The sequence below is a fragment of the Sapajus apella genome, unplaced genomic scaffold (genome assembly GCF_009761245.1).
Source record: "Sapajus apella isolate SASKATOON/1434 unplaced genomic scaffold, GSC_monkey_1.0 scaffold165, whole genome shotgun sequence".
NCBI classification, from domain to species: domain Eukaryota; kingdom Metazoa; phylum Chordata; class Mammalia; order Primates; family Cebidae; genus Sapajus; species Sapajus apella.
Window position 1 is genome coordinate 1,975,953 of NW_022437105.1, and position 27,559 is coordinate 2,003,511.

Consider the following 27,559-nt stretch of genomic DNA (forward strand, 5'->3'; position numbering starts at 1 on the left):
ATACCACACTTTTCTCACATACCTGTGTAATATTAAAAACAAATCATATGTCAAGTTTCTCAATAGATAGAAATCTCAAAGATACCAAGAAAATCAGTACTATATATGGAGAGTACATGCTCTGAACACAATGCCATATTAGAAACCAAAACAAAAAAGATGACCAAAAATTAACTCGTGGAAATCTAAAAGCATACATCTAAAGCTTGGGTTAGAAAACATCATAATAAACATGAGAAAATGTTTAGTGCTGGAAGATAATAAAAATAGTACATACCCAAACTGGTAAAGTACAAATTTCAGCATTAAAAATCAAGCAGCAGGGAGATGTGGGGTTTGATACCATGTGTAGGAGTGTAAAGCTATGCTCAACAATGCACAAATTTGCTGAAGCGGCATCCTTGCCTGGGATAAATATCCAGGGTTCATTGTCTAGCACCAAAACTAAAGACACAGACACAAAGGAGCAGCAAGTTTAGGAGTGGAGAGCTCATAAGCAAAATAAAAAGAAAGGAGAGCGGCGCTCTCTCTCTCTTTCAAGAGAGGGGCCTCCCAAAGGAAACAGCCAGCCTGAGGTGGACTGTGCGAGAATTTATAGGCAGGCTTGATGAGGCAGTGTCTGATAAACATAGATCCCCCAGATTGGTTCGATCAAGTGTGACATTTACATGATGGGCAGGGAAGGGCTCGTTGCACAGCCTTAATCCTTTTTTTTTTAGACAGTTTCGCTCTTGTTCAGGCTGGAGTGCAATGGTACAATCTCGGCTCACTGCAAACTTCTCCTCCTGGTTTCAAGCAATTCTCCTGCCTCGGCCTCCCAAGTAGCTGGATTACAGGGGCACACCACCACGTCCGACTAATTTTTATATTTTTAGTAGAAACGAGATTTCATCATGTTGGCAGGGCTAGTCTCGAACTCCTACAGACGTGAGCCACTGTGCCCTGCCGCCCCACCCCAATCTTATTATGCAAATGGACTTTCTACTTGGCCAGCCCCATCTTGTCTGCTCCACACAGTACACGTGGCTGGTAGAAGAGGGAAGATGGAGCAATAATTTTGAACGTGCCTATTCCGAGGTAGCCTTTTCCTACTGGCACAACTGCTGGCATTCACTGGTGTGAGCTTCTAGCTTGTTTGTCTACGTCTGCAGCTCGATTTTACAGCCTGCTCTTTGTTAGAAAAGAAAATGATTTGGGGGCTGCTTTTCGTTAAAAGGAAAACCTTGCCAAGGATTCCCATACCCTCACTATCAGTAATGTCTTCTTAACTCCTATATTATTGTTTTTGAATGGGTACTAGGGAAAGACCCACACCAAATTCAGTAGTGGTTATCAGAGAAGAAGAAAAAGGAGGGATGTGGGTAGGGTTTTCTTTGTATCAAAAATCATTTCTTTTTTAAAAATACAGCAAGATCTAAAACCAATAAAGCAAAATAACATAAGTGATTATTCCTGAAATCTAAAATCATGTGTAATCAAATTATGTCATTAAAAAAGCTGTTTAAACTTTTATACATTCTTGTTCATAGTTCAAATTAGCTGTCTAGTATTATATATTTACATCACAAAATAGTACATATTTTAGTCAGTCAGGCAAAAAGAGTAGTATCCTGTCAAGTTTTAGAAATATGTAAAGTATCTACACCTGCTATGATTTAAGGATATCAATAAATCATAAAACACTTATTTTCATTTTTTAAATGAGCCATTTACTAACATAACACATAAAACAGGAAAATATGGCCATCACCTTTTCATGTATTTGGCACTCTTGTTAATACTACACTAAAATGAAATAAAAATTCTGTTTGTCTAACAAAATTAAGATAACTATAGGAGTAATTCTCAGAAGAGATCATTTTAATGGTAGTGCACGAGGATGACTGCAAAAAAAAGTCATTATTGATGCATGACTAATGTGGCTGTGCTGGTTACTAAGCTTAGAAGAAATTAGAAATGCCCTATTTTATATTTTACTGGAAATACAGCATTTGGGCCAATTATAGTTTTTGCTTCTTCTGTATTTGGACTTGCAGGATGACAGTTTGTGAGTAGCAGCCCCCACATGGCTGTGGTTAGTTTGATATACATTGTGCAACTGAACAAAAATGTAAGAGAAAGTATTTTTTAAAAAGCTATTAAAACATAGTGTAAACCTCTGTAACCTTACACTCTTTCCTTTCATTCCATTGAATACCATTCAGATGTTTATTTTCAGGAAGTAAAACCCATAATTTTCCCATAAAAAGCCTCAGAACTATTTTTCTTAATATAACACCTCTCATCCAAGAGTACACCACAATGATTCACAAAATATTACAATCCTTACTGAAAGACCACAGAGATTTGAGGAAGATTCAAGCTACTGTATAGGCATTGCTCAAGCTGTTACAAAATGCAGATATTTTGCAGTTTCCTAAAGCAAAGACACTAAACCTCTTAACAAAAAGCTAAGATTTTAAAAAAGAGAAACTCTCCTTAAATTGGGAAATTAGACGGTCACTATGTCATTCCAGAAATAATGCGAGGCACATCTACACAACGTGGCTCTTCACAGAGCCAATTCGTAAAAACAGTCTTCACCATAGCACTTGGCATGAAACATCCTATGCACCTCTTATTAACAAAAAGTGTAAAACTTTGTAAAATATCTGAAGAGATTTATTCTGAGCCAGACGTGAGTGACCATGGCCCATGACACAGCCCTCAGGAGGTCCTCAGAACATGTGCCCAAAGCGGTCAGGGCACAGCTTGGTTGTATACATTTTAGGGAGGCATGAGACATCAATCAAATATATCTAAGAAATACATTGGTTTGGTCCAGAAAGGCAGAAAAACTCAAAGTGGGGCTTCCAGGCTACAGGTAAATTTAAACATTTTCTGGTTGACAATTGGTTGAGTTTATCTCAAGACCTGGGTTCAATAGAAACGAAATGTTCAGGTTAAGCTAAAAGATGGTGGAGACCAAGGTTCTTTTGAATCTTATGGTGTCTGCCCTTAGAGATAATAGATGACAAATGTTTCCTATTCAGATATTTAAAAGGTGCTAGACTCTTGATCTGTTTAGTTTGGGGAGGGGCTGGAAGAAAGAGATCTAGCTATGTTAATGGAGATTCTTCACAGATGCACACCTTCCCCGACAAAGGACAGCTTTGCAAGGCCATTTCAAGATACGGCAAAGAAATACGTTTTGGGGTAAAATATTTTGATTTTCTTCCTTGTCATAACTTATGCCAGAGTCAGTTTGGAAAGCAAGTCACGACAAATAGGGTTAAATAAAACCCATCTGATGAGAACTGTTGTTTGTAGTGCACGTCCTGGGCTGTAACGTGGGCGAGTAATGAAGGCAGGTATCCCTGCGCTTGACCAGGCAGCAAGGTAAGACTGTCTTCTCTAGTCAAGTCTGTGAGCAATGCTGGAGTTTTTAAGTGCATGCATAAAGGGTGTCTCCTTTGCCTCTACTTAAAAGGAGAAGGATTTAAAGGAAAATGGGGGGGAGAGAGAGAGGGAGAGAGAGAGAGGGAGAGAGAGAGAGAGAGAGAGAGAGAGAGAGAGAGAGAGAGAGGGAGAGAGAGAGAGACTTGTCTCCTAGACTTGACTCCTTGGGATTTAAGGGAAAAGAAAGAGAGGGAGACTTGTCTCCTTGTGATTTAAAGGGAAAGGGGGAGGGAGACTTGTCTCCTTTTCTCTACTTAGAAGGAGAAGGATTTAAAGGAAAAAAGAGAGACCACTTACCCTATGTGAAGGTGGAGAGAGGGTTGTTGGGCTGGTCTGATGCACTGAGGTCGCAGGCAGGTTTCTTCACAGACGAAGAGCAGGGATAGAGGGACAGAGGGTCAGTCTCCCAAAAGAGTACCCCTGTCCTGGGTTTCGGGACCAAATGTTAAGTGCACTCTGAATGAAGAGACCCCCTAAACAGGCTTTGTGTGAACAACATGGCTGTTTATTCACCTGGGTGCAGGCAGGCTGAGTCAGAAAAGAGAATCAGCAGAAGGCAGTGGGCTAGGAGTTGGTTTTATATGTTTGGGGTAGGCAGTGGAAAGTTACAGAAGTTATAATTCAGGGTGGTTTTTGCAAGCTGGGGAGGTGTTGCCAGGAGGCAGGGCTGTCACTAGGTCTAAGGTCCAGTGTCACTAAGTTGGCTTATCAGTTGAGGCAGGAATGGATGAGGCAGGAACGGATGAGGCAGGAACGGTTGAGGCAGGAACAACGGCAAAATGTTGCAAGGTTGGTTAATCATTGTGCAGGGTCCAATGTCACAAGGTTGACTCAGACTTTCTGGCTCTCGGAGTCCATCTGGAGGTGTACATGTGGATCACAGGGGTCACCATGGCATAGTACATGGTGCAGTCTGTTTAAAGAAACTTGCACTCCCCAGACCCCTTAATCAGAGCTTAGTCCTCACCCTTTTAGGGCACACCTTAACTGCAAGGATGCTGTCTCAGGGACTCAGTTTGTCCAGATGTTCATGTGAAAATAAAATGAACCTTGGGACCCTCTAATCACTAAACCACGAGAAAAGTTAAGCTGGGAACTGCCTCAGGCAAACCAGCCTCCCATTCTATTCCTAAATAAGATGGCTACAAAGATAAGGTACAGAACTCCCTTAAAATTTGGTCACAAGGAAATTCCCTGTGGACAAAGGACAGACAGAACTCAAAGTCATCCCTCTGAGGCTCCCCTGAGACAAATGTGTATCTGATTGCTTGCTCTCCCCTATTGTTCATGTAAAAATGCAGATTCACTTAGCCAGACTAAATTGTGTCTTCAGTAGACACGCGATCAAGGACTCATAAGAATGAACCTTTTGCCTCTTATCTGCTTATGACCTGGAAGCCCTCGCCCCAAGTTGTCCTGATTTATCTGACTGAACCAAGATACATGTTGATTGATATCTCATCTCTCCCTAAAATGTATAAAACCACGCTGTGCCCCGACCACCATCGTCAGGACCTCCTGACATTATGTCATGGGTGCATCCTTAACCTTGGTGAAACAAACTTTCTAAACTGACTGAGACCTGTCTTAGATATTTTGAGTTAACAAGGGCCTTGAGGTCCACTCCTCCATCGGCTTCACCACACAGCCTACCTCCTGTGCTGAGCTCCTCCAGACATTGGCCTGGCTCCCTTCCCAGTGTCATGAACCGGCTGCTCCAGTGACCTGATCAACACAGAGCACCTGACCTTGTGTAATACATGTGTTCCTTTGTAAGAAAATACATTCCTCAAGCACAAGGACTTTGCCCTCTCTTCATTCATCTAACTTCATTCACGGAACACTGCCAAGCACAGAGTATCAGCTAATACATATTTTAAATAAATAAATTAACAGGCACTTTAATGAATACTTTAAAAGCGCATACATATGCACACACATTCACACATATGCATCACACATGCATTCATGTATATACACACATTAATGCACACATACACATACCCACACATTCATGCATGTACACATACATACCCACATACATGCAGTTATACATACGCACACATTCACGCATATACATACATGCATGCACACATATACATACCCACATGCACTCATGCATATACATATGCACACACATGCATATACATGCACACACACATGCACGCACGCATACCCCAAAACGTGTTTTTTTTGTCATATCTTGAAATGGCCCTGCCAAGCTGTCCTTTGTGGGGGAAAATGTGCATCTGTAAAGAATCTCCATTAACATAGCTAGATCTCTTTCTTCCAGCTCCTCCCAATACTAAACAGATGAAGAGTCTAGCACCTTTTAAAGATCTAAATAGGAAACATTTGTCATCTATTACCTCTAAGGGCAGCCACTGTAAGACTTCAAAAGAACCTTGGTCTCCACCACCTTTTATCTTAACCTGAACATTTCCTTTCTATTGAACCTAGGTCTTTAGACAAACTCAACCAATTGTCAACCAGAAAATGTTTACATTTACTAATAGCCTGGAAGCGCCCCACTACCCACACACCTGCTTTGAGTTTTCCCACCTTTCTGGATCAAACCAACGTATTTCTTAAATGTATTTGATTGATGTCTCCTGCCTCCCTAAAATGTACAAAACCAAGCTGCACCCCAACCACCTTGGGTACATGTTCTGAGGACCTCCTGAAGGCTATGTCACGGGCCATGGTCACTCATGTCTGCCTCAGAATAAATCTCTTCCAATATTTTACAGATTTGAATCGTTTTGTCAACAGACATATTGTGTAGTGTGAAGTCTTGGCTTTAGTGTAACCACCACCCCAATACTGTACATTGTATCCATTAAATGATTTCTCATCCCTCACCCCCTCCCACCCTCCAGGTCTCCAGCATCTTTGATTCCATTTACCATGTCCACTTGTGCACATTACTGAGCCCCCTTATAAGTGAGAACATGTGGTATTTGGCTTTCTGTTTCTGAGTGGTTTCACCTAAGATAATGGCCTCCAGTTCCGACCACTGGAGCTGCATGGGACCTGATCCCATTCTTTCCACTGCTAAGTAGTGTTCCACTGTGTGTTTGTATCATGTGTTCTTTATCCAATCATCTGTTGACAGACAGTTTGATTCTATGACGTCACGAATGTGAATCATGCTGCAATAAACACACAACAGTGCAGGTGTCCTTTTCATGCAATGATCTCTTTTCCTGTGAGTAGATGCCTGTGGTGGGATTTCTGGATCTAATGGTAGTTCTATTTTTGGTTCTTTCAGAAATCTGCATACTGTTTCTGTAGAAAACTTAGTTCTAATTTGTATTAAGTTAGATTCCCACTCACAGTGTATAAGTGTTCCCTTGTCTCCACATCCTCGCCAGCATCTTCTGATTTCTGGGGCAAGATGAAACTCTAGTTCAAGACTTCACTTGGCATCTGGAATAAACACACATGAAGCTGCTTCTCTTATGTCACACTATGGAAAGCCAAAGGCTGAGTTCTGGAGTCCCGGCACCACCAGCAGTTTGTGGAGCTCTCATTGGTAAGCAATGGCTTAACTAAGAATGAAAAGCAGCTCCAATGGTTGTAACTTCAACAGATCCCTCAAAACTGCCAGGATCAGCTGGGCGTGGTGGCTCACGCCTGTAATCCCAGCACTTTGGGAGGCCGAGGCGGGTAGATCACGAGGTCAAGAGATCGAGACCATCCTGGTCAACATGGTGAAACCCCATCTCTACTAAAAATACAAAAAATTAGCTGGGCATGGTGGCGCGTGCCTGTAGTCCCTGCTACTTGGGAGGCTGATGCAGGAGAATTGCCTGAACCCAGGAGGTGGAGGTTGTGGTGAGCCGAGATCGCACCACTGCACTCCAGCCTGGGTAACAAGAGGGAAACTCCGTCTCAAAAAAAAAAAAAAAAAAAAAACTGCCAGGATCGAGCACGGACTAAGCAAGCAATTTTTGAACACCTACTGTATGCAAACAAGAGATGGCTCTGTCATCAAGGTGAGAATCTCACAGGAGAGGATTAATCACGTCATTCTGACTGCACTGATGAGCCCTGGAACAGCAGTGTAGACACGAGACCAAGTAAGGGGCCAAACTCAACTACTGGGAGGCCTCCTGGGGAGGTGGTGGAGACAGCCTGGACACAGTCTGTTGCGGGGGTTTGCCTATGACCCAGGCCACAGAGCAAGAGCACAGAGTGCAGCTGGCAGATGCTCAGCTCTGGCTTCCAAGAGCCCCGTAGGCTGTGGTGCCAAGGACCAGGCCCAATGGAGTCAATTCTGTGTCTCAGAGTCAGCCCCGTTCGCTAGGCTCATCATCAGGTGGGTGCAGCTGGGAAGCCAGTGTGGAACCTCAGCTGCTCTGTGGGGTCAGAGCTTGGGTGCCAGCAGGGCCTGCTCAGATCTCACACCCGGTACCCCCGCTCTGTCTGGGGCTCCAGGGTGATGAGGATGCCCTGTGCCCACGTTCATGCCTCTGTGGTGTGGGGACAGACCCTGCTTCTTCCTGGCAGGTAGATCATGTATGTCACATAGGAGCTGGCCCAGACACACTCCTGTGACCGCACTACGGGAAAACACAGCACATCCAGGTCACCACAGAAGCTGACCGGGGTGTGAGGGAATGGCCCAGCCCAGCAACCTGGGCTTCACATAGGCCCCCAGCCTGAGGCCAGGTCCAACGTGTTACCAAGGACACTAACAAGGTCAAGGCACAAGAAGGCGCCACAGGCTTTAAGTCTTGAAAATAAATGTACTATAATTAAGCCAACGAAATACAAAAACCTATTTTAAAACAAACCTTTATTTCACCGTGAATTCACTTCCTATATCTTCATTCTCCAAGTCAATGCTTTTCCACAGCTTGAAAAAAAAATCTATGATGATGCTTCCAACACAACATATTTCAAAAGCCAGAATGAAGCTAAATGTAAGCACAGCCTCATCTGGCTCATCAAGTCTCCTCGATTATTGAAATAAAATAGCCAAAGAAGCCAAAATGAACCCAGCACTAGAGGAAGAGATGAGTAACACACGTCCGACTGTGGAGGTTATTTATGTGTTTGAGCAGCATCCACTGTGCCTGCTGTCCCCAGGCCCAGCATCTCTGTCCTCCTCCCATGGGGGTGTGCACGTAAAGCCACCACGATGCTCAGGCAGGTGCGGCCACAGCACGGGGTGTGGTGTGAAGTGTTGGGAGTGGGTTGCCCTGGTCAAAATGCTGGGTTCACTTGAGATAACGTGACATTTAGATGGTGAAGAGGGAGGAAAAATGGCATCCAGACAGAGGAACCAGGCAGCCATGGAGTCCAACTCCCAGCTCACAGCCCATGCAGAGGGAGGAGGAAGACCCTGCACTCTGCATCCTCATCCATCAGATGTTCTCACTGAGCCTGTGAGAACACACAGGGAAACGCCAATGCATTCCAGAGACTCGGTAAATGTTAGCTCCCAGCCCTGACACTCAAAAAATTCCACAGCACAGACTCTGGCAAGCACCTGGGGTGACTCGGCGCCACGGTCTGGACATTGGTCTCCCACAGAATTCATCAGTTGAAATCCCCATTGCAATGGCATTGAGAGGTGATTCAGTCCTGAGAGTGGAGCCTGCACGAATGGGCTGAATGCCCTTGTGAGGGAGGTTTCAGGGAGCGTGTCTTCCCTTCCTTCCACCACATGAGTATACAGCAGGAAGGCCCCGCCTGTCAACCAGAAAGCTCTCACAAGACACTCATCTGCCAGTGCCTTATCTCACACTTGCCAGCCTCCAGAACTGTGAGCAATACATTTCTGTTGCTTGTCAATGTCCCGTTAAAGCAGCCCCAACAGACTGAGACTCCGCATGGAGGAACTCACGCACACCAGCCTGCCTGCAGGATTTTAAATATGCGTCACTCTACCTGTGGGAACACAGCCTGTCATGGGGAGACTAGGAAAGCACGCAGTTTTCAGTCCAAACTTGCTGACTACATGGGACGCTAAACAAGTTGATGCAACCTTTCTATTTCTCCATTTTATGCACCTTCAAACTCCTCAGAAAACCAAAAGTTTTACCTAACAATATGTGAGAATGGACAATTCCAGTTTAGATGCAGCCTTCTCTAATACACTAGGGGAGGATGGCTGGTTCCATCCCTACTCTCTGGCAGTGATTTCACGTCATTTTATGGCGCTTAGAACAGTCAGCCTTGTGCATATGTTATTTCACCCATGACTACGACCTTCTGCCTCGTAATTTCTGTGAAAACTGAAACCATATCTAACTCAGCTTCTGATCTGCTGCTGCAGGTGCAGAAATTCTTGTGCATCCATCCCTAAAAGTCACAGGAACAAGAATTGTGTGACAGTAGTTGCATGTGGAACTTAAGAGTTTTTTAAAATAGTACCCATCAGCCTGCATAAATTTATATTTCAAAAATAAGAAAAATAGCTTTCATTTAATGGACTTAGCACATGCTAAGAGATTTACATGCATTTAACCCCTTAACAGAGAACAGCTTTATATATGCAAAAAGTTAGAAACTCTTCCATTACCAAATGGAAACAGAAGAAAGGAAGCAAAATTACAAGATCACACCAAATAACATCATATCATTTTCTGAAATAATTCTCTTGAAAATATGAGAAAGATGGTTAGCTAAAGTTAAAAGAATTATCTTTACCATTATCTTAAAATTAGCATGTTATTTTTTAAGTTATAATTTAGAAAGCATTGAAAACTCCAAAATTATATTTTGCATATGCAACCTAAACATCTGAAACAATTTTAAACAAATTTGGGAACTAAACTGAAAAAAAATCTTAGACTGAGCTCTAATAGGCCAAGTTTTAATCTAGGCCAAGGTTTATGGCTCTGTCATAAACTCAGAAGGAAAAGAACAAAATGAGAAAGAAAATAGAGATTTATAATAGAAATGCTGACAGACCATTTTCCAAACACCAAAAATAAATTACGATTGGCTTTGAAATGACCACCTTTAGTAAGAGTCATGCACAACCAATACAAAAATTAAATGAACTAAGAAATGTTTTTCTAACAATTGACAATGTTTGAGACAAGAAGCACCAAGTGCCAAAAAGCATGGTAACAAATACATTTTAAATGAAAAATTGGCTGGGCACAATGGCTCACTCCTGTAATCCCAGCACTTTGAGAGGCCAAGGCAGGCAGATCGCCTGAGGTCAGAAGTTTGAGACCAGCCTGGCCAACATGGTGAAACCCCCTCTCTACTAAAAATACAAAAAGTAGCCCGGTGTGGTGGCACATGCCTGTAATCCCAGCCACGCAGGAGCCTGAGGCAGAAGAATCACTTGAACCCGGGAGGCAGAGGTTGCAGTGAGCTGAGCTTGCACCAGTGCACTCCAGCCTGGGTGACAGGGCGAGAATCCGTCCCAAAAAATAAAAAGTAAAATTTGCAACATGAAAGAAACTTCACATGTAAGATTCATTTATCTTAATAACTGAAAATTTTTAACTCAAGGATGACAATATTTGGGAAATTTAGTCAATTCTCATTTAACTATATTATCTAAAGACTCACAGACTTTAGAAAAACTGACCAGACAGACAAGTATGTAACATCTCAGGAGAGGCTTCTCTTCATCTTTAATGTTTACATGTTGCATTTTGAGAATAACACAACAACAAATTTTAAATACTATTTGTCAGACCTTAGCCTCTGAAATCTATGTGCTGATGAGTCTTTTCAAGAAACCATTTTTTCTCTAGATTTACATCTACTTTCTTATACAAAGAATTGAATCCTTTGCTTTATGTTGGTAACAGCAAGTCACAGTTCAAATTGGTACCTGTCGAGTGAATAGATCCCAGGTTCTGGGCACTACCGAGGGTGGACATGAAGACAGCACAAACCCTAGTCTGCATTCAAGTGTCTTAAAGTCAAATGCCTTTGCCTGGAAGTTTCACTAAATAAATTTAGTAGGTCAGACTTATACTTTAACATCCTACATCCAAATATTAGCTATCAATATTTCATTAAGCTGCACTTGAATTTAAAAGGCATCATAATATTTAAAAAATAAGATGGGTTCACAGGGCACGGTGGCTCACGCCTGTAATCCCAGCACTTTGGGAGCCGAGGTGGGCAGATTGTGAGGTCAGGAATTTGAGACCAGCCTGACCAACAAGGCGAAACCCCGTCTCTACTAAAAATACAAAAATTAGCTGGGTGTGGTGGCACACACCTGTAATCCCAGCTACTTGGGAGGCTGAGGCAGGAGAATTGCTTGAACTCAGGAGGCAGAGGTTACAGTTAGCCGAGATTACACTCCAGCCTGGGCAATAAGAGCAACAGAGCAAGACTCCATCTCAAAATAAGAAGAAGATGATGATAATGGGTATTAAGCTAACAATAATTTTAAAAGTTAATAACTCAATTATTAAATTCATTTAAAAGCCCAGAAATATATAAAATCTAATAATCAAATGTTTGCCTAATCTTGACAGATCTTACTGCAAAATTAGTAGCATCAAATCATGGCTCTCAAATACAAACAGTGCTGCCTTTCTTGCCATAAATTACCTAATTTACTTCTTTTTCTTCACAGCTTTTCCAGAAAAAAATAGAAACATGGAGTATTACACATAGCACTGATTTGACTGGTACACACTTTGTTTTTGAAGTATGCCATTTTAATAGCCTCATAAAGAAGTTACAAATTCTTCAAAGGGATTCCTTCATTCATCTCGGAGACCTACTGCACAATGTTTAAAAACATGTTTGCAAAGATGGCCGTTTAGGAACAGCTCAGGATTGCAGCTCCCAGTGAAAGCACAGAGGGTGAGTGGACGCCGCGTTTTTATTGCCCACAGACTAGGAAATTCCCGGGCAGAGGAGCTCTGCAGTCGCCAGCGCGGCTGTTTCGGCCAGCGCGGCCGTGCCGGCCAGCGCCGCTGCTTGCTGCTTTGCCCCGCGCAGCTGCTTTGTCGGCGCCCCGGAGCCGCGGTTCTCCGTACAAAATACACCGGTGCGGGTGCCCTTTTGGCTGGTGATTGGAGCCACGGGAAGTCGCCCATTCGCCGGTTCAAAAAGGGGACTGAGCAGAGAACCCGGACAGTAGATTCCAGGGCAAAACAAACAAACAAAAAAAAGCGTCACAAACCTCAGTGCCGCTTAAACCAGCGCAGTGAGTGGCCGAAGGGGAAAACAAACAGACCCCGGCGCCTCTTCAACAGGCGACTGGAACACCAACTTAAAAAAGGCTCTGAGGCAGGGAGCCAGGCGATCAGGCTCGGCTGGCCCCACCCCCAGAAAAGAACAGCAACCAGAAACTGGATTGAGAGTTTCACAGCAAGCGCAGCTGAACCCGGGATGGTCCAGCTCTGTGGGGGAGGGGCGTCCACCATTACCGAGGCAGCCCGCCATTGCTGAGGCAGCCCACCACAGCAAAGAGACTCCACCTCAACAGAGGCGGGCCACCATTGCCAAAGCAGTTCTAACTACACCCATATAAACAAGACTGCAGGGAAGTTCACTCGGCAGCGGGGCGGAGCCCACAGCAGCTCAGCAAAGCTGCTATAGGCCGACAGTGACTAGGCTGCCTCCTTGCTGGGCTGGGCAGGTCTGAAGGAAAAAAAAAAAAAAAGCGGCAGCATAACGGAAACTCATAAATAAAGCCCTAAATCCCTGGGACAGAGCACCTGGGAACAAAAAGCAGTTTATGAGTTCTGCTGCAGCAGACCTAAAAGTACCTGCCCAGCAGCTCTGAATGAACAACAACACAGCTCACAGCTCACCATTTGAGCTCCTATAAAGAAGAGACCGTCTCCTCAAGCAGCTCCCTGACCCCTATATATCCAAAAAGACACCTCATAAAAGAGAGATCAGATTGACACTAGGTGGGTATCCTTCTGGGACAAAGATAGCAGAAGAAGAAAACTGGTAACCACCCTTACTGTTCAGCAGCTGCTGCAGGTGAACCCCAGGCAAGCAGGGCCTGGAGTGAACCTCAGCAGACCTACAGCAGAGGGGCCAGACTGTCAGAAGGAAAACCAAGAAACAGAAATAACCTCATCATCAACAAACAGAACGTCAATCTGAAAGATTTGAGACCCAATCTGAAAGCCAGCAACAACAAAGTGGACAGGTGGATAAATCCTTAAAGATGGGAAGAAACCAGCGCAAAAAGGATGAAAACACCCGAAACCAGAACACCTCTCCTCCTAAAAGGGATCACAACTCCTCACCAGCAAGGGAACAAGGTTGGATGGAGAACGAGTGTGATGAAATGACACAATCAGACTTCAGAAGGTGGGTAGTAAGAAACTTCTGTGAACTTAAAGAACATGTTCTAACCAAATGCAAAGAAACTAAGAACCTTGAAAAAAGATTTGATGAAATGCTAACGAGAATGGACAAAATAGAAAGGAATATAAGTGAATTGATGGAGCTGAAAAACACAACACGAGAACTTCGCGAAGCATGCACAAGTATCAAAAGCCGAATTGACCAAGCAGAAGAAAGGATATCAGAGGTCAAAGATCAACTCAATGAAATAAAACGGGAAGGCAAGACTGGAGAAAAAAGGGTAAAAAGGAATGAACAAAGTCTCCAAGAAATGTGGGACTATGTGAAAAGACCTAATCTACGTTTGATAGGCGTACCCGAATGCGACGAAGAGAATGAATCCAAGCTGGAAAATACTCTTCAGGATATTATCCAGGAAAACTTCCCCAACCTAGCAAGGCAGGCAAACATTCAAGTCCAGGAAACACAGAAAACACCACAAAGATATTCGTCAAGAAGAGCAACCCCAAGGCACATAATCGTCAGATTCACCAGGGTCGAAATGAAGGAGAAAATACTAAGGGCAGCCAGAGAGAAAGGTTGGGTTACCCATAAAGGGAAGCCCATCAGACTCACAGCAGATCTCTCAGCAGAAGCCCTACAAGCCAGAAGAGAGTGGGGGCCAATATTCAACATCCTTAAAGAAAAGAACTTTCAAACCAGAATCTCCTATCCAGCCAAACTAAGCTTCATAAGTGAAGGAAAAATAAAATCCTTTGTGAACATGCAAGTACTCAGAGATTTCGTCACCACCAGGCCAGCTCTACAAGAGCTCCTGAAAGAGGCTCTACACATATAAAGGAACAACAAGTACCAGCTCAACTAAAGGGCAAAACAGCCAGCTAGCACCAAAATGGCAGTATCAAATTCACACATAACAATATTAACCCTAAATGTAAATGGACTAAATGCCCCAATCAAAAGACACAGACTGGCAAATTGGATAAAAAGACAAAACCCATCGGTGTGCTGTACCCAGGAAACCCATCTCACATGCAAGGATACACAAAGGCTCAAAATAAAGGGATGGAGGCAGATTTACCAAGCAAATGGAGAGCAAAAAAAAGCAGGAGTTGCAATTCTCATCTCTGATAAATTAGACTTTAAAGCAACAAAGATCATAAGAGACAAAGAGGGACATTACATAATAGTAAAAGGATCAATGCAACAAGAAGAGCTAACAATCCTAAATATATACGCACCCAATACAGGAGCACCCAGATACATAAGGCAAGTTCTTAATGACTTACAAAGAGACTTAGACTCCCACACAATAATAGTGGGAGACTTTAACACCCCATTGTCAACATTAGACAGATCAATTAGACAGATCAACCAGACAGAAAATTAACAAGGATATCCAGGACTTGAACTCAGACCTGGACCAAGCAAACCTAATAGACATTTACAGAACTCTCCACCCCAAATCCTCAGAATATACATTCTTCTCAGCACCAAATCACACCTACTCTAAAATTGACCACATAATTGGGAGTAAATCACTCCTCAGCAAATGCAAAAGAGCGGAAATCGTAACAAATAGTCTCTCAGACCACAGTGCAATCAAGTAAGAACTTAGAATTCAAAAACTAACCCAGAACCGCACAGCTTCATGGAAACTGAACAACTTGCTCTTGAATGTTGACTGGATAAACAATGAAATGAAGACAGAAATAAAGATGTTCTTCGAAAACAATGAGAATGAAGACACAACATACCAGAATCTCTGGGACACATTTAAAGCAGTCTCTAGAGGAAAATATATAGCAATAAGTGCCCACATGAGAAGCAAGGAGAGATCAAAAATTGACACCTTATCGTCAAAACTGAAAGAGCTAGAGAAGCAAGATAAAACAGAAGACAAGAAATAGCTAAGATCAGAGCAGAACTGAAGGAGATAGAGACATAAAAAAACCCTTCAAAAAATTAATAAATCCAGGAGCTGGTTTTTTGAAAAGATCAACAAAATAGACAGACCACTAGCCAGATTAATAAAAAAGAAAAGAGAGAATAACCAAATTGATGCAATAAAAAACGATCAAGGGGATATCACCACAGATTCCACAGAAATTCAAACCATCATCAGAGATTATTACAAACAACTCTATGCACACAAACTAATGAACCTGGAAGAAATGGATAAATTCCTGGACACTTGCCTCCTCCCAAGCCTAAACCAGGAAGAAGCCGAAACCCTGAACAGACCCATAACAAGGTCTGAAGTTGAGGCAGCAATTAAGAGCTTACCACCCAAAAAAAACCCAGGTCCAGATGGGTTCACAGCTGAATTCTACCAGACATACAAAGAGGAGCTGGTACCATTTCTTCTGAAACTATTCCAAACAATACAAAAAGAGGGAATACTTCCCAAATCATTTTATGAGACCAACATCATCCTGATTCCAAAACCTGGCAGAGACTCAACAAGAAAAGAAAACTACAGGCCAATATCCATGATGAACATAGATGCAAAAAATCTTCAATAAAATACTGACAAGCCGATTGCAACAGCACATCAAAAAGCTTATCCATCATGATCAAGTAGGCTTCATCCCGGGGATGCAAGGCTGGTTCAACATACGCAAGTCTATAAACGTAATTCACCACATAAACAGAACCAAAGACAAAAACCACATGATTATCTCAATTGATGCAGAGAAGGCCTTTGACAAAATTCAACAGCCCTTTATGCTAAAAACCCTCAATAAGCTAGGTATCGATGGAACGTATCTCAGAATAATAAAAGCTATTTATGACAAACCAACAGCCAAAATCATACTGAATGGTCAAAAACTGGAAGCATTCCCCTTGAAATGTGGCACCAGACAAGGATGCCCTCTCTCACCACTGCTATTCAATATAGTATTAGAAGTTCTAGCCAGAGCAATCAGGCAAGAAAAAGAAATAAAGGGTATTCAAATAGGAAAGGAGGAAGTCAAATTGTCTCTATTTGCAGACGACATGATTGTATATCTAGAAGACCCCATCGTCTCAGCCCCAAACCTCCTGAAACTGATAAGCAAGTTTAGCAAAGTCTCACGATGCAAAATCAATGTGCAAAAATCACATGCATTCCTATACACCAATAACAGACTTAAAGAGAGCCAAATCAAGAACAAACTTCCATTCACAATTGCCACAAAGAGAATAAAATATCTAGGAATACAACTAGCAAGGAATGTAAAGGACCTTTTCAACGAGAACTACAAGCCACTGCTCAATGAAATAAGAGAGGACACAAACAGATGGAGAAACATTCCATGTTCATGGTTAGGAAGAATCAATATCGTGAAAATGGCCATACTGCCCAAAGTAATTTACAGATTCAATGCTATCCCCATCAAGCTACCAATGACCTTCTTCGCAGAACTGGAAAAAACCACCTTAAACTTCATATGGAACCAAAAGAGAGCCCGCATAGCCACGTCAATTCTAAGCAAAAGGAACAAAGCGGGGGGCATCACACTACCAGACTTCAAACTATACTACAAGGCTACAGTAATCAAAACAGCATGGTACTGCTACCAAAACAGAGATATAGACCAATGGAACAGAACAGAGGTCTCGGAGGCAACACAACATATCTACAACCATCTGATCTTTGACAAACCAGACAAAAACAAGCAATGGGGAAAGGATTCCCTGTTCAATAAATGGTGTTGGGAAAGCTGGCTAGCCACGTGCAGAAAGCAGAAACTGGACCCCTTCCTGACACCTTACACTAAAATTAACTCCAGATGGATTAAAGACTTAAACATAAGACCTAACACCATAAAAACCCTAGAAGAAAATCTGGGCAAAACCATTCAGGACATAGGTGTAGGCAAGGACTTCATGACCAAAACACCAAAAGCATTGACAACAAAAGCCAAGATAGACAAATGGGACCTAATCAAACTCCACAGCTTCTGCACAGCAAAAGAAACAATCATTAGAGTGAATCTGCAACCAACGGATTGGGAAAAATTTTTGCAGTTTACCCATCTGACAAAGGGCTGATATCCAGAATTTACAAAGAACTAAAACAGATTTACAAGAAAAAAACAAGCAAGCCCATTCAAAACTGGGCAAAGGATATGAACAGACACTTTACAAAAGAAGACATACGTGAGGCCAACAAACATATGAAAAAATGCTCATCATCACTGGTCATCAGAGAAATGCAAATCAAATCTACATTGAGATACCATCTCACGCCAGTTAGAATGGTGATCATTAAAAAATCTGGAGACAACAGATGCTGGAGAGGATGTGGAGAAATAGGAACACTTTTACACTGTTGGTGGGAGTGTAAATTAGTTCAACCATTGTGGAAGACAGTGTGGCGATTCCTCAAGAACCTAGAAATAGAAATTCCATTTGACCCAGCAATCCCATTACTGGGTATATATCCAAAGGATTACAAATCGTTCTACTATAAGGACACGTGCACGCGAATGTTCATTGCAGCACAGTTTACAATAGTAAAGACCTGGAACCAACCCAAATGCCCATCGACGATAGATTGGATAGGGAAAATGTGGCACATATACACCATGGAATATTATGCAGCCATCAAAAACGATGAGTTTGGGTCCTTTGTAGGGACATGGACGAACCTGGAAACCATCATTCTCAGCAAACTGACACAAGAGCAGAAGATCAAACACCGCATGTTCTCACTCATAGGCGGGTGTTGAACAATGAGAACACATGGACACAGGGAGGGGAGCACTACACACTGGGGTCAGTTGGGGGGAAATAGGGGAGGGATGGTGGGGGGTGGGGAGGTGGGGAGAGATAGCAAGGGGAGAAATGCCAGATGTAGGTGATGGGGAGGAAGGCAGCAAATCACACTGCCACGTGTGTTCCTATGCAACAATGCAATAAAATAAATAAATGGGGAAAAAAAAAAAACAAATATGTTTGCTCTGGTTTATATGCAGGAAGAGTCTAAACAAAAAGAGAAGATGCAGAAAAATAATATTTTCTCCAACAACTCTCCCCAAGCTGATATTTCCATGGTGTTATTCAAACCAGAGAAGCCTTCTCCTGTTGCAACTTGAAATGTCCTATTAACCGGGGGTGGAGCGTGGAAGGTTAAAAGGAAGGCAAGATAAAGACGCCTATCAGAACCTTGAAACCCTTCCTTCTCTGACCAAGGTTGCCCCACAGGGAGGGCACAGAGCTTGGCTTCTCCTCAGCAGGCAGCCTCCCCAGGCGTGCATCTTCCTGGCCTCCAAAGCTCTGACTACTCCACACTGCCAAGTCCCGGATCTGCCTCTCTGAAGAGCTGTCCAGACGGACATGTATGGAGACTGTCTCCCTGGACATGGAGCCTCTGAATCCAGGGGTCTTTCATACTGCACCTGTGAACATCTTCCTGTGGCCCCACCACCTCCATCTTCCCTTTCCCCAGAAGAGACACAGGAACAAATCTGCTTCAATGTAATTTAACAGCCCAGAATCTTTGCTCTTTCCCATTTGAACTGATTAAAAAACTTTTAGATAATCAGGCCATACCCGTCCTATTAAACAGAAATTTGAAGACTCAAAATGTGTTAAACTGTGGATAACAAAATCTCTTTAACCAACATACCAACACTTCACTTAGCAAAATGGTACCCTGAATCCTTGACTTGGAAAACCTTTCCAGGCATATCAAAAACCAAAATTGCAGTTTTAGTCCTAGGAAATACAGTTTTGTTCCCAAGACTTAGATGCCCTCTTAGGTAAGCAAGTGTCTTTTGAACTGTGCAGTTACCAGACAACAAACTCATCAAATGTCTCTCCTGTAATGCCAACCCTTTAACCCACCACTGTGGATACTTGTAAACTTTGTCTCTGTCAAAATGGACTGGCTGCATCCAACAGCCTCCACTTTAAAAAAAAAAAAAAAAAAAGCTATTGATTTGGCAAGGCTGCCCCACAGTCCATAGCACCTGTGTGTTCCCCATGCAATGCCATTATTGCTTAAAATATGCAACCCTATCAAGTTTTATGTGAGAATGTTTTACTAGTAAAATCTTAATATCGGCCCATAAAATGGTCAAACACAAAAGTACAAAACTTAACATTCCACATGATAGTAAAATATCTACTAAGGTCAAACATCAAGGCTTCGAATAATTTAATGAGCAATAAAAATTAACATTGAATTTGGTAGCAAGCACTTATAAAATGGCATCATACATTTGTATCTGTTAAACACTTTAGGCACATAGTTTTACAGATGATATCTATTATCCAAAAACTTACTCACTTTATTTTGGCAGATTTGATGGACAGGCCGCGAGTGGGCTTCTGCTATCAGGGCTGCACTGCAGCCGGCGTTGAGATCAAACACTTCCACCGTCCTGTTCCGGCCAGCTGTGAGTACGATGTCTGCATTATTCCAGTTAAGGAGCTCTTCTCAACACTCTTACCTACAGGGAAGGGACAGTTCCCTCTCTTTTACTAATAAAAACTTTAGAATATTAGAAGACTCATGAAGGGACGACTAGTTAAGAATTTCTGAAGTTCCACGGGAAAAGTCCTGAGCTCAGTCCAGCTCCACCGCATCTGGCCCCAGGCATTGGCAAGAGCAGGTGGGCAGCGATGGAGGGGATGCTTAGGAAAAGGGAGACCACCACAGTGCCTATTTTGGGGTAGAAGTTCCAGTTTTAGATACGTGGTGTTTGAGATGTTCATGAAACACCCAAATTGGATGTCAAATAATTGAGTATGTAGATATTGTGCTCAGAAGAAAGGACTGAACTAAGATTAGACAGACCCACAGAGTGGATGACAGACAGTCCCTGGGGCAGGCTTTATGGTGGGAGCACACAACCCCGACAGTGCCATGTTGGCAAGTGACCATGATGTGCTTCATCAACTTGACATAAAAGGAGCACTTTCACGTTGAGGGCTCCTGCGATCACCAACACCCCACAAGCTTCATGCTCAGCCCTGAATGCTGTAGTCATGAGTATATTATATATACTCATAACTACAATTATATATTCCTACCAGATGGGGGGAATACAGGTGCACTGGAGTCAAGAGACCCGAAGGCTGCAGTTAGCACTGGATTATTCTCGACACTAGGACTCTTGTATTCCAGAAAACATCATTTAGGCTAGAATAATCCTAATGACATATTTCTTATTTCTGCTAGGTATTTTAGCACCTATTCTAGCATGAAATTACCACATTTCTAACTAAAACATACTACAACCTCCTAACGCTTTTTTAGTGCAACTATAAAACCTTCCAATAGACTTCAGCTTAGATCTAACTTTGAGAAAATTAAAACTTTATACAATGAATTCCTAAAGATCAGGAAGTTTTCCCTAAATAAATTAAAATCAAGTTTTAAAATTAAAAGGAATGATGTCAGCCATAAAAATCTCAAATATTAAAGTTTTGAATTCCATTTCATATTATTTTGAACAGCAACCGCAATGATTTTTGCCAGTTATGCAGATGGTATAGAATAACTAAATTACTACACATTAGTGAACAAAGTCTACACCAGAAGTGCAAGGTCAGCCCACCTGCAGGATGGCATGAGCTGCACAGCACTCATGTTTCTGTTTCCTGTGAGGCCCTTCTCAACATTGAGATGAAATTATTACATGTACAATTAACACAAAGACGGTGGGCTCCATGAGGAGGGTCCCTGCATTCCCAGAGCCCTGCACGATGTTGACACTCATGAGATGCTCAGCACGTGCCTCTGCCAGAGGAACAACACGTAGGCATAAAACCCAACAGAATCTGGGCGAAAGATACGGGAATAAAAGTCATTTACTGCTGATAAACAGGTCATGTCTCCTGCATCCGTCATGGAGAGCCTGCAAACCAGCTTGGATTTGCTCTTCTGTTTATATCCGGAAGAGAAAATCAAGATGACCAATCTTTTTGCTCTCCTTCCACTACAACAATGTTTTAAAGACAAATATCTTATCTTTAGAAACATTAAACATGAAAAGAAAGTTTTCGTATCACTTAAGAAGTCGCATTTTATAATACTGAGGGAAAAAGTGAATTTGTGGCCTTAATTTTTCTTTAGGAAAAAAAAACTGGCTTTCCATTAACATCTAATTATTTGTGGTGATTTTTGACATATAAAAGATCTGCCACCCCTCCTCCTTCTTCAGTCTGTGGTCAAATGCACCAGTTTTTTTCTATAGGGAATTTCACTGCATGCTTAGAAAATCCTACCTATCGACCACCACATGTAACTGAGCAATGCTTTAGCTTCATTACCTTCCAAAACCCAACTGAAGTGGCTGCCAAGTGATTTCTAAGAGAAAGTCCCACAAGATCAGAAAGAGGAGGCAGGATCCAGAAGAGAAGCTGCGAACTCTCAGAGGCAAAGGGCAGTGCCAGCTGACACAGGAACCCTGGGAGGTGAGCTGACTTGTGAAACTCCCTCCCGATAAGTAAAAATAAACTTTAGGACTGAAAAGCCTGGGCATCTCTGAAGAGAAAGCTGAGAGAGGGGCCACTGAGTCCTGGAGCCCTTCCCTACATGCAACCCCTCTGCCCCCGAGAACAGGCCAGAAATCACTCCGGGATGCCGTGACACGGGACAGAGAGAGTGGGGACATTCTCATGGAGATCAGGGATTCCTTGCAAGCCCATTTATTGATAGAAGCCCCAGCCCTTTGCACGTCCCAACCCGAAGTTCCTCCATGAGAGAAGCAGGCAGACCCGGTCTCCTCCCAACCACAAGGCATCCACCCCAATTAACAAACCAAAGTCACACATCTCAGAAATGTAACTTTGATTAAGAGAAGTGTGCTTATATTATACTCAAAGCCTCAAAAAAATAAAATGACGTGAATACCTAAAGATACAGCAAAAATATAAAACTACGGCCAGGAAGCCAATACAACAATCTCAAAAGGAGGAAAAAGGGAAGAGGACAGGACTGGGAGGCTGGTTCCTAATTCCCTCTGTAATATTTTATTCTCAAAAAAATTTTGGAAAACAAAGATAGTAAAATGTTAATACTGGCCAAGCATGGCGGCTTACGCCTGTAAACCCAGCACTTTGGGAGGCTAAGGTGGGTGGATCACAAGATCAGGAGATCAGGACCATCCTGGCTAACATGGTGAAACCCCATCCCTACTAAAAATACAAAAAATTAGCCAGGCATGGTGGCGTGCAACTGTAGTCACAGCCACTTAGGGGGCTGAGGCAGGTGAATCGCTTGAACCCAGGAGGCGAAGGTTGCAGTGAGCCAAGATTGTGCCACTGCACTCCAGCCTGGGTGACAGAGCGAGACTCCATCTAAAATAAACAAATAAATAATAAAAATGTTAATACTTGTCCAAGCTAGGTGTAGCTAAGAAGATACTTATTATTCCCCACATATACGTATATATTTGAAATATATTGATAACTTTATTATCAATAGTATTTGTCCCACATGACATCACTTCAATATGCTGCAGAGCCGAGATGATAATTCAGGTCTCTCAAACCCCCAAATTCTCACATTCTCATTCCAAAGGCCCCACGCATAGTAATACAAAGGAAGGTTTAAAATGCGTAGCATCTGCATTATTCAGCTCTCATCAGTAGTTTGGTAATAGGAGGTTATTATTAAATTTAGCGTGACATTTTAAAATGTAAATATCTTTTTTAACATCACATTATTGAAATGGCTTCCTCTGATCTAAAAATAATGCAGAGAGGAGGGCTGCCTACCTCTTAATCTCATCTTTGCAAGTGTCAATGTGATACTTCAGTAGCTGAAATTCAGGGCCAGAAGATAACAATATAAAGGCATCTATGTAATAAAACTGTGCAGACTGTATTGGTTTAGAAAACATGTCTTTGCCCTGTAATGCAAATCAATAGTTATTGTCAATATAATAAATGTCAACAAAAACACTATTGCTCTAAACACAAAATTATTTCTTCTTAAAACACAACATCTATTTATTCTAAATGTGTACATATATTTGTTAGACCCAATCTACAATTTTTGTTTCCTCCTACTCCTTCTGAAAGGTATTATATAATTACAATTTTACTGTAATGAATGTTTTGAATTCCAGCCCTTTAACAACTTTAAAAGAAAATCGAAACTTAGCAGTAAACATACTAAGTAGCAAGGATTTTATTAAAGCTGAAATTTAAAACATTTTTAAAAATGTAGTTCTGAGCTGTCTACTCTCAAATTTAGACCTCACAACCAAACATGTTACGACACAGAGGAGGCCAGTGGCACCCATGGCTCTCACAAACGCCTCCTTCCTCCCTCAGAGAGGCCCTAGGTCTTCCCTAACATACACTTCCTTTCTTATCTGTCTCATATTCAATCCCCTTTCCATATAAGACCCATAGAAAATAAATGCCAACATCTTTGAAAATTGAACTGCATTTATGTTATGTTCTTTGCAAGTCATCTGCTCATAATTTGATGATTTGAAGATGAGTTTCCTACCGTTTCCTCTTCTTTCCCTGTCCTAGTTGTAAGGTCGTATCTTCCTGTCTCTCCTTTCCTGTTCTGCTTTCAAATGATCTCCCATAAGTTCATCAACATGTCACTTTTCTCCCCAAAATATACTTCCCCCACGTAATAGCCTTTGGCCATTATTACTGTCTTGACTATAAAATCACACTGAATCAATATTTAAAATTATTCAAATATTTCAGTGTTAATCATTTGGCATTCGCAGACCATAACAAACATAAGGACAGATTTAACCTTATGAATTAAGCATGTGTGTAGCCAGTATGTAAGTATGTACCTGTATACCATATGCATGTGTGCCCATTGCGTGTGTGTGGATATATACATGTAGACACATATTTAAGAAACTAATTAATCAGTAACTTTTATTCCATTAAAGCAACTCTTGGTTTATGTATCTTTCCTCATCTCCTATTAAGGTAAAACAGAGAAGCTCTCAGCTGAGGGCTGCTCCTATGGAAATGACAGCCCATGGCAGATGTGACCATCCATTACCAGAAGCAGTGCGAGCTCTGTCCTATGCACCGACCACACCTGTAGGGTCCGGTCCTGGGCCGTGGAGAGCAGCCACCTCTGGTCATGGCTCCAGCAGATGGCGTTAACTGCCCCGTCGTGACCTAACAGGAGTGATCAGAGAGGGTTACTGTTTCCATTATTAAAATCCGTTTTCACTGAGTGCTACTTATCTGGTGCTTTCATACAACACAACTGGAACAGCATGGTTCAAGTAATCAGAGGCACACCATGAGGCTTCTCCTCGCTCCAGTGAGGCTGTGGAGCCTGAGGCTGGGTGCACTGTTTCCCTTCAGTAGAGGCTCAATGTGGCTTCTGAAGGCGGTTGCTCTAAAGCCTCAGGCTTCATTTTTTCAAGTTTTATTTTAGATTCAGGAGGTGCAGGTGTAGGTTTGTTACGAGCGGATAGTGCATGGTGCTGAGGTTTGGGGTATGATTGCCTCACCCAGGGAGTGTAAAACCTCACATTTCTTAAACTATGATGTTCAACATATGTGTGCATCTGTGAGTGTATGTTTTCAGAGAAGAACATGGTAGCATCTAGTGTTATGAACTACAGTATAGAAATCTATGGACTGCATGACAATGTATCAGTATTTTAAATAACTGCTATCAACATTGAAGAAAAAAGTTTAAAAAAAAAAAATCACTGAGCACACACATATAAGTCAATCATTTGTTGTGACAGATTTGAAAAGTTTTGCCCAAACTCAAAATGGCTGTTTTGATGCTGATTTGTGAGAGTGCCAGTGCTGGTCTTCGGGCGTCTGAATATTGGCAGTGTGTGCCACTCTGATATTAAACTAAGGTAGGATACAAGGTTAACAGTGTTTATTTCACATACCCATAAGAGCTTTTCTGTCCGGTCCCCACCTCATCCTACTCCCCACCTAACTCTGGGGACCAGGCCCTGGGCACGTGCTGCTTTGTGGACCTGCCTTGCCTTATAATTACTAGAACAGCCGTCAGGCCAGGGGGTGTCTTAAAACAGCCTCACAGCTGCCACCACCTAAAGGCTCTAAGAAGTGCTGGACACAGAGGAAAGGAGAAAGCTAAGACGACCAGGGACGGGCGTCTTCTCAGAGGTCGGCCCTGGAGCAGAAAGCCAGGCATGTGTCCTGGTGAGCAGGGAGAGAGGGGAGAAGCTGGGGAGGTGAGCGCAAGGAGAGGTGGAGCCCAGCCCTGCAGCCTCTGACCCCCTGAGCACTTGAGCTGGGTTAACAGGGAGAAGACTGACAACAAATGACCCCAGACCTGCTCAAGGACCCCGTTTCACCTCCATAGATAAGCATTCTGTGATTAAAATCACAGGGGATGGGTAACCACAGCTTCCAAGAAAATTCTTGTCATAGCCGAGATCTCCCCATGGAGCAGAAGGCCCCATCCCACGGGCCTCAGCATGTGAATTGCACATGATAATTTACAGACTAGACAAAAAACTGCAATCTCACTACATCATATCTGTCAGGGCACCAAGATAAAAAAGATGGGAAAACCAGTAAAGGCTTAAGAATATAACTCAGTTCTGCAACAGGGCCCCAGGAAACACAGGGCTGAAATTCACAGCACAGAAAAATGGGAAATAGCTTTGCTGCCCTCACGTGTAGAGTTCTGGCAGTTTTAGCAGAAGTATCAAGGCCAGTTAAGGAAAGCTCCAAACATTCTGCACCGCTGCTCAGCGAACAGCAGCTGCGAGACTCAAAGGAATGTCACCATTCATGACTGCCATTAATAAACACCCTCCACGCCGCTGGTACTGAACACCAGTGGCATCCGCAGCTGTGCACCATCCTGAGAATATCGCAGGTTCATAGACACCTGCTGCAGCACCCCGTGCCCGCATCCTGGGCCGTCAGGGCATCCTCCCAGTGGCAAGGGCCTGACGCATCGCCCAGGCACTGACCTTAGAAGTCACTTCATTACCAGCCATGTGGCCACCCTCTTCCAATATCAAACTCAGACCAGCCCCCCCACCTGGCCCACAGGCTGCACAGAGGCCGCATGAGGTCGCACAGGAGAGAGGGTGAAGCTACCGCTACCACCCACGTTCTTCCTTCTTAGTGAGACTGCGAATGTGTTTCTCCAGTCCTTCCTACTTCCTCCTACAAGCACAGTGTTTGCTGGGCACCCAGTGGCCAACTATGCCACCAAGGCCAGCAGAGGCACCAGCAATGCAGGGACTGCAGAGTGACACCTGCAGCCCAGCCCTGACAAGTTGGCCTGTCCTTATCTCAAGTGTCAGGGACGGACCTCCCACTCCCAGGATGAAAACCACGGAGATTCCTCAGAACCTGCTAATGCGGGGAGTCCCCCTCCTCTCCCGAGCTCCAGCCCCAGACACAGGCGAGAAGTGCTTCGGCCACAGGGTGCATCCAAGACAAATCACTGCAGGGATGGCTGGGGCCTCTGGAGCCAATCCCCACGAAGCAATGGGCCCATGGGGGACCCCACATGGGTTCCTCTTCCAATCTCCCCTCAATCTCCTCACTATACAGAAGGACTCTCTCTTTCTTTTCAGTTGATCAGTTTCCCCTGTGGTGTGTGGGATGAGATGAGGAGCTTCAGAAATAGAGTGAAAAGAATTCTAAAATCCTGTCCAGTCAGGGTTATTTTTTGGGTTTTTTTTTTTGAGACGGAGTCTTGCTCTGTTACCCAGGCTGGAGTGCAGTGGTGAAATCTCGGTTCACTGCAACCTCTGCCTCCTGGGTTCAAGTTATTCTCCTGCTTCAGCCTCCCAAATAGCTGGGATTCCAGGTGCCCACCACCACACCCAGCTAATTTTTGTATTTTTTAGTAGAGAAGAGGTTTCGCCACGTTGGCCAAGCTGGTCTCGAACTCCAGACCTCAGGTGAT

General features: G+C 43.0%; 1 protein-coding gene across 1 annotated transcript in view; it reads right to left on the reverse strand.

Moving 5' to 3' along the window:
* The window catches only part of WDR27 (WD repeat domain 27), a 266,107-nt gene that overhangs the window by 174,382 nt on the left and 64,166 nt on the right, over positions 1–27,559 (reverse strand). The window contains 4 exon segments of the mRNA XM_032267079.1: positions 19,985–20,106; positions 21,496–21,620; positions 23,422–23,555; positions 24,689–24,810. Coding sequence (XP_032122970.1) covers positions 19,985–20,106; positions 21,496–21,620; positions 23,422–23,555; positions 24,689–24,810 — 503 coding nt within the window.